The sequence below is a fragment of the Oncorhynchus tshawytscha genome, linkage group LG13, assembly GCF_018296145.1.
Source record: "Oncorhynchus tshawytscha isolate Ot180627B linkage group LG13, Otsh_v2.0, whole genome shotgun sequence".
Taxonomy (NCBI): Eukaryota; Metazoa; Chordata; class Actinopteri; order Salmoniformes; family Salmonidae; genus Oncorhynchus; species Oncorhynchus tshawytscha.
Window position 1 is genome coordinate 2,786,542 of NC_056441.1, and position 15,000 is coordinate 2,801,541.

At 45.3% G+C, this 15,000-nt stretch overlaps 1 protein-coding gene across 1 annotated transcript in view; it reads right to left on the reverse strand.

The window, feature by feature from the left end:
* Positions 1–15,000, reverse strand: part of LOC112220687 (CUB and sushi domain-containing protein 2-like) — a 927,456-nt gene that overhangs the window by 218,322 nt on the left and 694,134 nt on the right. The window contains 1 exon segment of the mRNA XM_042295064.1: positions 12,804–12,917. Coding sequence (XP_042150998.1) covers positions 12,804–12,917 — 114 coding nt within the window.

The window sequence follows — 15,000 nt, forward strand, 5'->3', positions numbered from 1 at the left end:
AGGAGGAGGAAGAGTTGGATGAGAGGAGGAGGGAGAGGAGGAGGAAGAGGAAAGAGAGAGGAGGGAGTGGAGGTAGAGGAGTGAGAAGGAGGGAGAGGAGGAGGAAGAGAGGAGGGAGATGAGGAAGAGAGGAGGGAGAGGAGGAGGAAGAGAGGAGGAGGAAGAGGAGGAAGAGGAGGGAGAGGAGTGAGAGGAGGAGCAAGAGTAGTGAGAAGGAGGGAGAGGAGGAGGAAGAGGAGGAAGAGGAGTGAGAGGGGGAGGAAGAGAGAAGGAGGATGAAAGGAGGATGAGAGGAAGGAAAGAGGAGGGAGAGGAGGAGGAAGAGTAGTGTGAAGGAGGAAGAGGAGGATGAAGAGGAGGAGGAAGAGGAGTGAGAGATGAGGAGACAGATAAACCTAGGTACAACACAGGAACAATATGTGTAAGGTAAGGAATGTTGGACATGTTGGAGAATACTTCATCAATCCATGGAGGCAAGCTAGTAGTAGCTAGTAGTCAATAGTAGTCACTAGTAGTAGCAAGAAGTTGCTAGTAGTAACTAGTAGTAACTAGTAGTAGCTAGTAGTAGCTAATAGTTGCTAGTAGTAGCTACTAGTAGCTAGTAGTAGCTAATAGTTGCTAGTAGTAGTTAGTAGTCACTAGTAGTACTTCTTTCCCACGGAAGAGACAGCTGAGTTAGCCCTGTGGGAGCACATGGTTAATTTTGGACCTGAACCTAATTTAAACATAACTATTTCATACCTTTTCACTTGCTAGTTTTCCATCTGAGTGTGACGGATTTTCATGTGAATATTCAAAAATCTGTATGAAAACCATATGCGCGTTTTCCCACCATCAATTTGCCAAATCTGGTATTGGCACGTGCACTAGTCAACAGAGTATAGTCTACATGATTGTCAAGACTAATCCTGCTCCTCCACTCCGGCGCTCGTTGTCGCTAGTTAACTCATTATTACGCACACGTGTCACCATCGTTACGCGCACCAGCGCCTCGTGAGACTCACCTGGACTCTAATCACCTTCCTGATTACATCCCACCTTCCTGATTACATCCCACCTTCCTGATTACATCTCACCTTCCTGATTACATCCCACTTTCCTGATTACATCCCACCTTCCTGATTACATCCCACCTTCCTGATTACATCCCACCTTCCTGATTACATCCCACCTTTCCTGATTACATCCCAACATCCCACCTTCCTGATTACATCCCACCTTCCTGATTACATCCCACCTTCCTGATTACATCCCACCTTCCTGATTACATCCCACCTTCCTGATTACATCCCACCTTCCTGATTACATCCCACCTTCCTGATTACATCCCACCTTCCTGATTACATCCCACCTTCCTGATTACATCCCACCTTCCTGATTACATCCCACCTTCCTGATTACATCCCACCTTCCTGATTACATCCCACCTTCCTGATTACATCCCACCTATCTGTCACTCCCCTTTGGTTGTTTCCTCAGGTGTTATTGATTCTGTTACTGAGTTTCATGTCTGTGCGCTACTGGTGGTTCTCGTTCTGTTCCATGTTTCATTTATTATTAAATTCACTCCCTGTACTTGCTTGCTGACTCCCAGGTGTAATGATGAGACATTTATTATGGCCAAAAGAGCAAGATTTATTTTTATTTGTTTACCTGTCAAGAAGAAAGCCGAAGCATTGATCATCATGTCACTGTAACAGTATAACTTTAGACCGTCCCCTCGCCCATACCCGGGCGCGAACCAGGGACCCTCTGCACACATCAACAACAGTCACCCACGAAGCATCGTTGCCCATCGCTCCACAAAAGCCGCGGCCCTTGCAGAGGAAAGGGGAACTACTTCTTCAAGGTCTCAGAGCAAGTGACGTCACCGATTGAAACACTATTTAGCGCTGCACCACCGCTGACTAGCTAGTCGTTTCACATCCGTTACATAAGTACTAGAATAAGGATATTTATAGGAAGAAGAAGAAGAAGGTCCCTGTGCACTTTCACTCTTTTTTGTATTTAATCTGTTAACGGTTGTCGTAATGTGGTGTTTACTTCAAAATGATGGCTATTATATCAATATTTACGCATAAAAACATTTCCACCAACATTTCTCGCATAATTCAATTTAAGGACGCAAATATAAGCAATTTGGATAGTTTACCAACAAATGTTTCAATCAATATTTACACAACATATACAGTAGAAGTCGGATGTTTACATACACCTTAGCTAAATACATTTCAACTCAGTTCTTGGCAATATACCTGACATTTAATCCTAGTAAAAATTCCCTGTTTTAGGTCAGTTAGGATCACAACTTTATTTTTAAGAATGTGAAATGTCAGAATTATAGTAGAGATAATGATTTACTTCAGCATTTATTTATTTCATCACATTCCCATTTGCATACACTAATTTAGTATTTCGTAGCATTGCCTTTAAATTGTATAACTTGGGTCAAACTTTTCAGGTAGCCTTCCACAATAAATTGGGTGAATTTTGGCACATTCCTCCTGACAGAGCTGGTGTAACGGAGTCAGGTTTGTAGGCCTCCTTGCTCACACAAGCTTTTTCAGTTCTGCCCACACATTTTCTTTTGGATTGAGGTCAGGGCTTTGTGATGGCCACTCCAATACCTTGACTTTGTTGTCCTTCGGAAGTTTGCTTGGGTCATTGTCCATTTGCAAGACCCATTTGCGACTAAACTTCCAGAGTGATGTCTTGAGATGTTGCTTCAATATATCCACATAATTTTCCTCCCTGAGGTCCTTTGCTGTTGTTCTGGGATTGATTTGCACTTTTTGCACCAAAGTACGTTCATCTCTAAGAGACAGAACACGTCTCCTTCCTGAGCAGTATGACGGCTGCGTGGTTCCATGGTGTTTATTCTTGCGTACTATTGTTTGTACAGATGATCGTGGTACCTTCAGGCGTTTGGAAATTGCTCCCAAGGATGAACCAGACTTGTGAAGGTCTACAATTTGTATTCTGAGGTCTTGGCTGATTTCTTTTTATGTTCCCATGATGTCAAGCAAAGAGGCACTGAGTTTGAAGGTAGGCCTTGAATACATCCACAGGCACACCTCCAATTGACTCAAATGATGTCAATTAGCCTATCAGAAGCTTCTAAAGCCATGACATCATTTTCTGGAATTTTCCAAGCTGTTTAAAGGCACAGTCAACTTAGTGTATGTAAACTTCTGACCCACTGGAATTGGGATACAGTGAATTATAAGTGAAATAATCTGTCTGTAAACAATTGTTGGAAAAATGACTTGTGTCATGCACAAAGTAGATGTCCTAACCAACTTGCCACAACTACAGCTGGTTAACAAGAGATTTGTTGAGTGGTTGAAAAACGAGTTTTAAAAAGTGCTTTCTGGAAAAAAATTCGAAATTCTTTCGATTTATTTTGTCAATTCTACATTTATAAGAACTGTATGAACATACTTTTGTCATATTGTATTGTTATATTTATTTTACTTGTCCATAAGGCATATGTTTTGTCCATTTACAATATGATTTCATAGAAGTCAAAAGTTTAAGTCAAAAGTGTCATTATTATTTATTTTTATTTTCCATAACACCACCGTAAAATGTCATATGTCAAATGAAAAATCAAGAAAATGTGAATTTGTTTTCCAAAAACGTATTGCCCCCTTAAAAAAGTGCTTTCCAGTCATTTACCATCACGAAATTGACATGCTCAAAAAATACTGCAGAAATGCAAAATTGACTGGCCCGATGAACTCGGGATGGCCGGGCAGTGATTCTGGTTCCTCTCCATCGCTCATTGGTGTTGATTTCAGAATGTAATTTTGGTTATGGTCTGTTTAAACATATTGCAAATGGACGAAAGTCAGCCAGCAAGTCACCGTCCATCAGTCAAGTAGATATCATTCTGACACCAAACTGATACAAACTGACACCACACCCATTTTTTCCAACTCGTTTAGAAGCCAACTATCACATATTTCAGACCAGGCCCAAAATTCACAGCACCTTCTGTTCTTGTAAAAACATAAAACACAAATTTACGTTCTAGCTGCGGGTCCATTACAGACATTATCTGTAGGTGACCCCGAAACCCAAGTTTCGGCTCGATAGATCATTTGGAGCCTGAGCAGCGACCTTAATTGGTGCTGAAAATCCACTTTTTCTGGGCATTGCTACGAGGTCCCTGAATGAGCTATCGGACAGGAACTTTAGGGTCCGTCTCTTTGGGCCGAGGCTGTTTCAATGGACCTAGTCTTGTGACTCTGGGACATTTCTAAATGTCGTCATTTTCGTAATGGTCAAAAATGAATTGAAGTTATTGCAAATGTACGAGGCTGTTTCTCGGTCTGAGAACCTTCTAGAGCCAAAATAACTCACCACGCACTATCGACTTGAGCTCTAGAACAGGTTTCTAGAGTTTTAGAGCTCTAGGTCGGACTGTTCTTTGACAGTTTGAACGAAGGTAACTATGGTAACTATGGTAACTATGCTCTGTGTGTCTCTACGCCCCACTGTCACTCCATACTTGATGTGTGTGTGTGTGTGTGTGTGTGTGTGTGTGTGTGTGTGTGTGTGTGTGTGTGTGTGTGTGTGTGTGTGAGAGAGAGTATTTCTCGGAAATCTGATTGCAGAAATGACTGATTTACAGTTCATGAGGGTTACCTAAACACACATTTGAAGTTTTGCATTTGATGTGACTTTTTTTAACCCTTTGAAACAACACCAATTAACTGTCCGGTTGGCACAGGAAGCTAAAAGTAAAGACATATCCTCATTGGGCAGAATCCTGAGTTAAGTGTTTTCGTTAAGAACTGACCGATTTACACAGGGTTGAATGCACTATGTCTATCAAACTGCAGGTTGGGAAAAACACTTTTAGGGTGGTTTTAACCACTTCCGGTTGCTTCAGGAAGCTTAGAATCGACACAGGTAGACCTCATAGAATCCTGAGTTGTAAGTTAGTATGTTAACCTCTAGAGACTAGGGGGTTTTGATGTTTGGATGAAAAACGTGCCCAAATGAAACTGCCTAGAAGGTAGAATGTGCATATACTGTAATTAGGATATATAATTAGGATAGAAAACGCTCTAAAGTTTCCAAAACTTTCAAAATATTGTCTGTGATAACAGAACTGATATTGCAGGCGAAAACCTGAGGAAAATCCAACTAGGAAGTGCTGTTATCTGTTCCATTGCATCCCTCCATTTAGAACTGACTGATTTACACAACTTAGGGTTGCTCCAGGAAGGCAACTTAGGGTTGCTCCAGGAAGGCAACTTAGGGTTGCTCCAGGAAGGCAACTTAGGGTTGCTCCAGGAAGGCAACTTAGGGTTGCTCCAGGAAGGCAACTTAGGGTTGCTCCAGGAAGGCAACTTAGGGTTGCTCCAGGAAGGCAACTTAGGGTTGCTCCAGGAAGGCAACTTAGGGTTGCTCCAGGAAGGCAACTTAGGGTTGCTCCAGGAAGGCAACTTAGGGTTGCTCCAGGAAGGTAACTTAGGGTTGCTCCAGGAAGGCAACTTAGGGTTGCTCCAGGAAGGCAACTTAGGGTTGCTCCAGGAAGGCACCTTAGGGTTGCTCCAGGAAGGTAACTTAGGGTTGCTCCAGGAAGGCAACTTAGGGTTGCTCCAGGAAGGCAACTTAGGGTTGCTCCAGGAAGGCAACTTAGGGTTGCTCCAGGAAGGCAACTCAGGGTTGCTCCAGGAAAGCAACTCAGGGTTGCTCCAGGAAGGCAACTCAGGGTTGCTCCAGGAAGGCAACTTAGGGTTGCTCCAGGAAGCTTAGCATCGACACCGGTAGACCTCATAGTGGCCTGATGGATTGTCATCAAAGACAGGTTCATCAGGAATGTTCCTGAGGTCGAATTGTGCTTCTAACCCTAACGGTTCTCCCGCTCTCTCCCAAAAGCAACTGAAATTTAGGGCCAGGCTTCATTTTGGGCCTCCTCCCTCTCTCTCTCTCTCTCTCTCTCTCTCTCTCTCTCTCTTCTTCCCTCTCTCTGTCTCCCTCCCTCTCTCTCTCTCTCTCTCTCTTCCCTCTCTCTGTCTCCCCTCCTCTCTCTCTCTCTCTCTCTCTCTCTCTCTGTCTCTGTCTCCCCTCCTCTCTCTCTCTCTCTCTCTCTCTCTCTCTCTCTCGCTCTGCTTGGTGTTAACTGTGGAGAGAGATGGAGGAGGGAGAGAGGGAGAGAAAGAGAGAAAGAGAGAAAGAGAGGGGGGAGTATGGTCTACCCACACTCACTCTGCCCACACTCGTGTGTGTGGGGGAGGGTGTGTGTGTGTGGGAGGGTGTGTGTGTGTGGGGGAGGGTGTGTGTGTCTGTGAGCTTCTGTGTGTGTGTGTGTGTGTGTGTGTGTCTGTGTGTGTGTCTGTGTGTGTGTGTGTGTGTGTGTGTGTGTGTGTGTGTGTGTGTGTGTGTGTGTGTGTGTGTGTGTGTGTGTGTGTGTGTGAAGGTGTGTGTGTGTGTGTGTGTGTGTGTGTGGGAGGGAGGGTGTGTGTGTGTGTGTGTGTGTGGGAGGGTGTGTGTGTGTGTGTGTGTGTGTGTGTGTGTGTGTGTGGGGGAGGGTGTGTGTGTGTGTGTGTGTGTGTGTGTGTGTGTGTGTGTGGGGGGGGGGAGGGTGTGTGTGTGTGTGTGTGTGTGTGTGTGTGTGTGTGTGGGAGGGTGTATTATAGAAAGTGTTGTCACCATGGTTACTCTGATTCCGCTGCGGGACCCCTCAGGCCATGCTGTGTAGTTTATTACAGGAAGTGCTCAGTGCGCCGTTATGACGGAAGGGTTTAATAACGGTGAACGGTGACAGGTATAAACACAGACAGACAAGAGTAGGTGTGGGGAGAGCAAGCGGAAGACATTCCACACATGGGTCTTGCCATGGTCAAAGGTAGTGTGCTGTTATAGGGAAAAGGGTGCATTTGGGATGCACTTGGTGGGCTGGTATTGGTCCCAAGCTATCACTCTATGCCAAGTCCCTCTGGTTCCATTCTGCTTCCTAGCCCCTTGCTCCCTGGTTCCATTTTGCTTCCTAGCCCCTTGCCCCCTGGTTCCATTCTGTTTCCTAGCCCCTTGCTCCCTGGTTCCATTCTGCTTCCTAGCCCCTTGCTCCCTGGTTCCATTCAGCTTCCTAGCCCCTTGCTCCCTGGTTCCATTCTGCTTCCTAGCCCCTTGCCCTCTGGTTCCATTCTGCTTCCTAGCCCCTTGCCCCCTGGTTCCATTCTGCTTCCTAGCCCCTTGCCCCCGGTTCCATTCTGTTTCCTAGCCCCTTGCTCCCTGGTTCCATTCTGCTTCCTAGCCCCTTGCCCTCTGGTTCCATTCTGCTTCCTAGCCCCTTGCTCCCTGGTTCCATTCAGCTTCCTAGCCCCTTGCTCCCTGGTTCCATTCAGCTTCCTAGCCCCTTGCCCCTTGGTTCCATTCTGCTTCCTAGCCCCTTGCCCTCTGGTTCCATTCTGCTTCCTAGCCCCTTGCTCCCTGGTTCCATTCAGCTTCCTAGCCCCTTGCTCCCTGGTTCCATTCTGTTTCCTAGCCCCTTGCTCCCTGGTTCCATTCTGCTTCCTAGCCCCTTGCTCCCTGGTTCCATTCTGCTTCCTAGCCCCTTGCCCTCTGGTTCCATTCTGCTTCCTAGCCCCTTGCTCCCTGGTTCCATTCTGCTTCCTAGCCCCTTGCCCTCTGGTTCCATTCTGCTTCCTAGCCCCTTGCTCCCTGGTTCCATTCTGCTTCCTAGCCCCTTGCTCCCTGGTTCCATTCTGCTTCCTAGCCCCTTGCTCCCTGGTTCCATTCAGCTTCCTAGCCCCTTGCTCCCTGGTTCCATTCTGTTTCCTAGCCCCTTGCTCCCTGGTTCCATTCTGCTTCCTAGCCCCTTGCTCCCTGGTTCCATTCAGCTTCCTAGCCTCTTGCCCTCTGGTTCCATTCAGCTTCCTAGCCCCTTGCCCCCTGGTTCCATTCAACGATCTACAGAAGATACTCTGTAATGTCAAAGTGGGTCTCAGGGCTCTGCACAACTCAAAGTGGGTAAGTCTCTCTGCACAACTCGACTGTACATTAATTGTCTATTATTCTTTAAAAAAAAAAAAATTAAAGATCGGTGTCGCCTCAGCTAAGATTCAAGTTCTGTGAAGTTGATTGTTGATTTTTTTTGCTAGACGACCATGTTCATGTCTTGTCATACATTGCCAGGCCAATTTAAGTCCAAATTGTAACTAGTCCAATCAGGAACATTCAATGTCATCTTGGTAAGCTGCTCCAGTGTATATTTGGCCTTGTGTTTTCAGTTATTGTCCTGCTGAAAAGGTTGAATTTATCAGTGTCTGTTGGAAAGCGAACGGAACCAAGTTCCCTCAAGGATGTGTCCTTGAGCTTAGCTCTATTCTATTTATTTTTTATCCTAAAAAATGTGTTAGTCCTTGCTGATGTCAAACGTACCCATTAATCCATCCTCAATTATATCATATCTCTGTCGCTGTTTTAAAGTCACCATTGGCCTCGTGTTGAAATCCCTGAGAGGTTTCCTTACTCTCCGGCAACTGAGTTAAGAATGACTGCATCTATTGATACACCATCCAAAATGTAATTAATAACTTCACCATTTTCAAAAGAGATATTCAATGTCAGGTTTCTTTCCCCTTCTTCCAATCTAATCCAGTTTAAATCCAGGCTGTTTAAACAGTCAAGGGGTATGAATACTTTCTGAAGGCTCAGTATCTGTCACATTGATGGTTAAAAATGTATTGTGGAACAGCCTGGATGTTTTTCTGTCGTGATGGTTGCCATGGTAATGAGTTAAAGCTTTATTTATTAAATGGTATGTTCATGTTGTGATTACTTTGATTTGACCACTGATTGGATAATAACAGCTTGTCAAGTCTGCCACAACATAATTTAACACTTCAGACCCCTGTACAGCATATGATATAAAACGGACATATGTATTTAGCTTGTGGGATAAAAAGGTACATTTCATCTTGTGTGTATGAGGTTGTGTTTAGGAGGTTATAGTGCAGACTGTAGGGTATATCAGTGACTGTTGAGGAGGTTACATATGTAGACTGTAGGGTATATCAGTGACTGTTGAGGAGGTTATAGATGTAGACTGTAGGGTGACTGTTGAGGAGGTTACAGATGCAGACTGTAGGGTATATCAGTGACTGTTGAGGAGGTTATATATGTAGACTGTAGGGTGACTGTTGAGGAGGTTACAGATGCAGACTGTAGGGTATATCAGTGACTGTTGAGGAGGTTATATATGTAGACTGTAGGGTGACTGTTGAGGAGGTTATAGATGTAGACTGTAGGGTACATCAGTGACTGTTGAGGAGGTTATAGATGCAGACTGTAGGGTATATCAGTGACTGTTGAGGTGATTATAGTGTAGACTGTAGGGTGACTGTTGAGGAGGTTATAGATGTAGACTGTAGGGTATATCAGTGACTGTTGAGGTGATTATAGTGTAGACTGTAGGGTATATCAGTGACTGTTGAGGAGGTTATAGATGTAGACTGTAGGGTGACTGTTGAGGTGGTTATAGATGTAGACTGTAGGGTGACTGTTGAGGTGATTATAGATGCCGACTGTAGGGTATATCAGTGACTGTTGAGGTGATTATATATGTAGACTGTAGGGTATATCAGTGACTGTTGAGGAGGTTACATATGTAGACTGTAGGGTATATCAGTGACTGTTGAGGAGGTTATATATGTAGACTGTAGGGTGACTGTTGAGGAGGTTACAGATGCAGACTGTAGGGTATATCAGTGACTGTTGAGGAGGTTATAGATGCAGACTGTAGGGTGACTGTTGAGGAGGTTATATATGTAGACTGTAGGGTGACTGTTGAGGAGGTTATAGATGTAGACTGTAGGGTACATCAGTGACTGTTGAGGAGGTTATAGATTTAGACTGTAGGGTATATCAGTGACTGTTGATGAGGTTATAGATGTAGACTGTAGGGTATATCAGTGACTGTTGAGGAGGTTATAGATTTAGACTGTAGGGTATATCAGTGACTGTTGATGAGGTTATAGATGTAGACTGTAGGGTATATCAGTGACTGTTGAGGTGATTATAGATGTAGACTGTAGGGTATATCAGTGACTGTTGAGGTGATTATAGATGTAGACTGTAGGGTATATCAGTGACTGTTGAGGAGGTTATAGATGTAGACTGTAGGGTGACTGTTGAGGAGGTTATAGATGTAGACTGTAGGGTGACTGTTGAGGTGATTATAGATGTAGACTGTAGGGTATATCAGTGACTGTTGAGGTGATTATAGATGCTGACTGTAGGGTATATCAGTGACTGTTGAGGAGGTTATAGATGTAGACTGTAGGGTGACTGTTGAGGTGATTATATATGCAGACTGTAGGGTATATCAGTGACTGTTGAGGAGGTTATAGATGTAGACTGTAGGGTGACTGTTGAGGTGATTATAGATGTAGACTGTAGGGTACATCAGTGACTGTTGAGGTGATTATAGATGCAGACTGTAGGGTACATCAGTGACTGTTGAGGAGGTTATAGATGCAGACTGTAGGGTACATCAGTGACTGTTGAGGAGGTTATATATGTAGACTGTAGGGTATATCAGTGACTGTTGAGGTGATTATAGATGTAGACTGTAGGGTATATCAGTGACTGTTGAGGTGATTATAGTGTAGACTGTAGGGTACATCAGTGACTGTTGAGGTGATTATAGATGTAGACTGTAGGGTATATCAGTGACTGTTGAGGAGGTTATAGATGTAGACTGTAGGGTGACTGTTGAGGTGATTATAATGTAGACTGTAGGGTATATCAGTGACTGTTGAGGTGATTATAGATGCAGACTGTAGGGTATATCAGTGACTGTTGAGGTGATTATAGTGTAGACTGTAGGGTGACTGTTGAGGAGGTTATAGATGTAGACTGTAGGGTATATCAGTGACTGTTGAGGTGATTATAGTGTAGACTGTAGGGTATATCAGTGACTGTTGAGGAGGTTATAGATGTAGACTGTAGGGTGACTGTTGAGGTGATTATAATGTAGACTGTAGGTTACATCAGTGACTGTTGAGGTGATTATAGTGTAGACTGTAGGGTATATCAGTGATATCAGTATATCAGTCGCTATATGCTGGGTTTTGGAGAAGGCCTTGAAGCTGCCTAGACCAGTTGATATATCCCTCTCTCTCTCTCTGTGTTTATTGAACTGTAAAGTGTGTATTCTGAGACTGCTGCCACCAGACAGGAAACAGTGGTATTGTTAGGTCTGTCAGGCCATAGAGCAGAGGCAATGAGAGATGGACATGTGTTGTACGATTTCTCTTTGATATCGCTCCATCTCTTCATCTTTCTCTCGTTCTCTTTGTAAATCCCTCTTCCTTTCTCTTATTTCTTCCCCCTGCCCCTTCTTTAAATCCTTTGTTTCCATTTTCTCTCTTTCAGACAACATTTCCACGGAGCTCTCAATCCCTCTCTCTCTCCATCCTTCTCTCAATCCCTCTCACAATCCCTCTCTCAATCCCTCGCTCTCTCCATCCTTCTCTCAATCCCTCTCACAATCCCTCTCTCCATCCCCCTCTCTCTCCATCCCTCTCTCTCTGCATCCCTCTCTCTCTCCATCCTTCTCTCCATCCCCTTCTCTCTCCATCCCTCTCTCTCTCCATCCCTCTCTCCATCCTTCTCTCCATCCCCCTCTCTCTCCATCCCTCTCTCTCTCCATCCTTCTCTCCATCCCTATCTCTCTCCATCCCTATCTCTCTCCATCCCTATCTCTCCATCCTTCTCTCCACCCCCCTCTCTCTCCATCCCTCTCTCTCTCCATCCCTCTCTCTCTCCAACCCTATCTCTCTCCATCCTTATCTCTCTCCATTCCTATCTCTCTTCATCCCTCTCTCTCTCCATCCTTCTCCATCCTTCTCACAGCTACCTCTCTCTGCTTCACTACACAGCTACCTCTCTCTGCTTCTCTTCACAGCTACCTCTCTCTGCTTCTCTTCACAGCTACGTATCTCTGCTTCTCTACACAGCTACCTCTCTCTGCTTCTCTTCACATCTACCTCTCTCTGCTTCTCTTCACAGCTACCTCTCTTCACATCTACCTCTCTCTGCTTCTCTTCACAGCTACCTCTCTCTGCTTCTCTACACAGCTACCTCTCTCTGCTTCTCTTCACAGCTACCTCTCTGCTTCTCTTCACAGCTACCTCTCTACACAGCTACCTCTCGACACAGCTACCTCTCTTCACATCTACCTCTCTACACAGCTACCTCTCGACACAGCTACCTCTCTTCACAGCTACCTCTCTACACAGCTACCTCTCTACACAGCTACCTCTCTTCACATCTACCTCTCTCTGCTTCTCTTCACAGCTACCTCTCTCTGCTTCTCTACACAGCTACCTCTCTCTGCTTCTCTACACAGCTACCTTTCTACACAGCTACCTCTCTGCTTCTCTTCAGAGCTATCTCTCTCTGCTTCTCTACACAGCTACCTCTCTCTGCTTCTCTACACAGCTACCTCTCTCTGCTTCTCTACACAGCTACCTCTCTCTGCTTCTCTACACAGCTACCTCTCTTCACAGCTACCTCTCTCTGGTTCTCTACACAGCTACCTGTCTCTGCTTCTCTTCACAGCTACCTCTCTCTGCTTCTCTACACAGCTACCTCTCGCTACTGTAACTATTGTTGTTTTTACTGCTATACTTGACCATGTTAACTGTCCTCCTGACTCTGTGCTAGTGTGTGTGTGTGTGTGTGTGTGTGTGTGTGTGTGTGTGTGTGTGTGTGTGTGTGTGTGTGTGTGTGTGTGTGTGTGTGTGTGTGTGCGTGCGTGTGTAGTGTCAGTGAGTGTGTACCTGTGTGTGTTCCAGACAGGGAGCTGAGGACCCTGGCGTGCTGCGTGGCCCCATCGTGGATCTCCACCACATCGTTCAGAGCCGTCTGGAAGAACGCAAACTGGCTGAAAACAACTGAAGAAGACAGAGAAGAAGGAAGCAGGAAGTAATATGGGTGTAACACAATTATAAGACAGTATCAAATGATAACGTCACAGGACACCTCAGGTGGTTGCTAAGATCTGAAAAGGTTGGAGAGATAGATGTGTGTGAGAGAGAGAGAGAGAGAGAGAGAGAGAGAGAGAGAGAGAGAGAGACAGAGAGAGAGAGAGAGAGACAGAGAGAGAGAGAGAGAGACAGAGAGAGGGAGAGTGAGGGACAGAGAGAGAGAGAGAGAGAGATACTTGACAGTGAACTGGCTCTTGAACTGGTTTTCTCCACAATATTTTGTTGACTAGAAACATGAGTCAGTCAAGGGGTCTGTCTGCATTCTCTCTCCCTCCTTTCCTCCTCCAACATGGCTGCCCATTAGGACATTATGTGGTAGTGGTCCCTCCTCCAACATGGCTGCCCAATAGGATGTTGTCCGTTAGAACAGAGACACCGGGGAGAACGAAGCAGAAGGGTTTGTGGTTCCACCCTGCCTCAGGCCTCTCCATCTTCATCTCCATCTTTAGACCAGGGCCCAATGGGAATAGCACCCTATCCCCTATATAGTGCACTACATTAGACCAGGCCCTATGGGAATAGCACCCTATCCCCTATATAGTGCACTACATTAGACCAGAGCCCTATGGGGAATAGCACCCTATCTCCTATATAGTGCACTACATTAGACCAGAGCCGTATGGGGAATAGCACCCTATCCCCTATATAGTGCACTACTTTAGACCAGGGACCATAAGGTGCACTATATTTTGGGTGCCATTTTGAATGCAGGTGGACAGATCTGAGGTAGGGTGCTCTGTCATTAGACCGGCCAAATGCAAATGGGAGCCTTAATTATGTTGTATTTCCTCATGAGTTTGACTCCGCAGGGTGAACAAGAGAGGAGGGAAAGGAGGGATGGAGGTTCCCCAGCCCTGAGGAAACACAAAGCTAATACCTTATTATCACCCTGTACCCTCTGAGAGAGACGGAGACGGAGGGGGGAGTGTGTCCGTGATTCGCAGGTTGACCTTGATTGTCATGACTCTTGTCCTTGAGGCAGAACAGAGTGATTTCCCCTTAGATAGGCCAGCTGCAAAGTCAAAATGGGTTATACTTGTAAAATTATATTTTAACGGTTAATCGGGTTAGCAGTGTGTATATGGTTAGGGGTAAGATTTGATGATTTTGTTCCAGCTAAGGGCTAGTGCAGCTAAGGGCTAGGATCACCCTGTATGATTCTGAGAGACGGTGCCACTGGGTTCTGCTCAGACCTCCCAGCAGACAGACAAACAGACAGATTAAAGATTATATGGGTGGGGGGCGTTTTCAAATGACATTACCAGGAAGTGGACAGAAGATTTCAAACACAGGAAGTGGAAACACAGAGAGTGGAAACACAGAGAGTGGAAACACAGAGAGTGGAAACACAGAGAGTGGAAACACAGGAAGTGGAAACACAGAGAGTGGAAACACAGAGAGTGGAAACACAGAGAGTGGAAACACAGAGAGTGGAAACACAGAGAGTGGAAACACAGGAAGTGGAAACACAGAGAGTGGAAACACAGAGAGTGGAAACACAGGAAGTGGAAACACAGAGAGTGGAAACACAGAGAGTGGAAACACAGAGAGTGGAAACACAGAGAGTGGAAACACAGGAAGTGGAAACACAGGAAGTGGAAACACAGGAAGTGGAAACACAGGAAGTGGAAACACAGAGAGTGGAAACACAGGAAGTGGAAACACAGAGAGTGGAAACACAGAGAGTGGAAACACAGAGAGTGGAAACACAGAGAGTGGAAACACAGGAAGTGGAAACACAGAGAGTGGAAACACAGAGAGTGGAAACACAGAGAGTGGAAACACAGGAAGTGGAAACACAGGAAGTGGAAACACAGAGAGTGGAAACACAGAGAGTGGAAACACAGAGAGTTGAAACACAGAGAGTGGAAACACAGAGAGTGGAAACACAGGAAGTGGAAACACAGGAAGTGGAAACACAGAGAGTGGAAACACAGAGAGTGGAAACACAGGAAGTGGAAACACAGGAAGTGGAAACACAAAGAGTGGA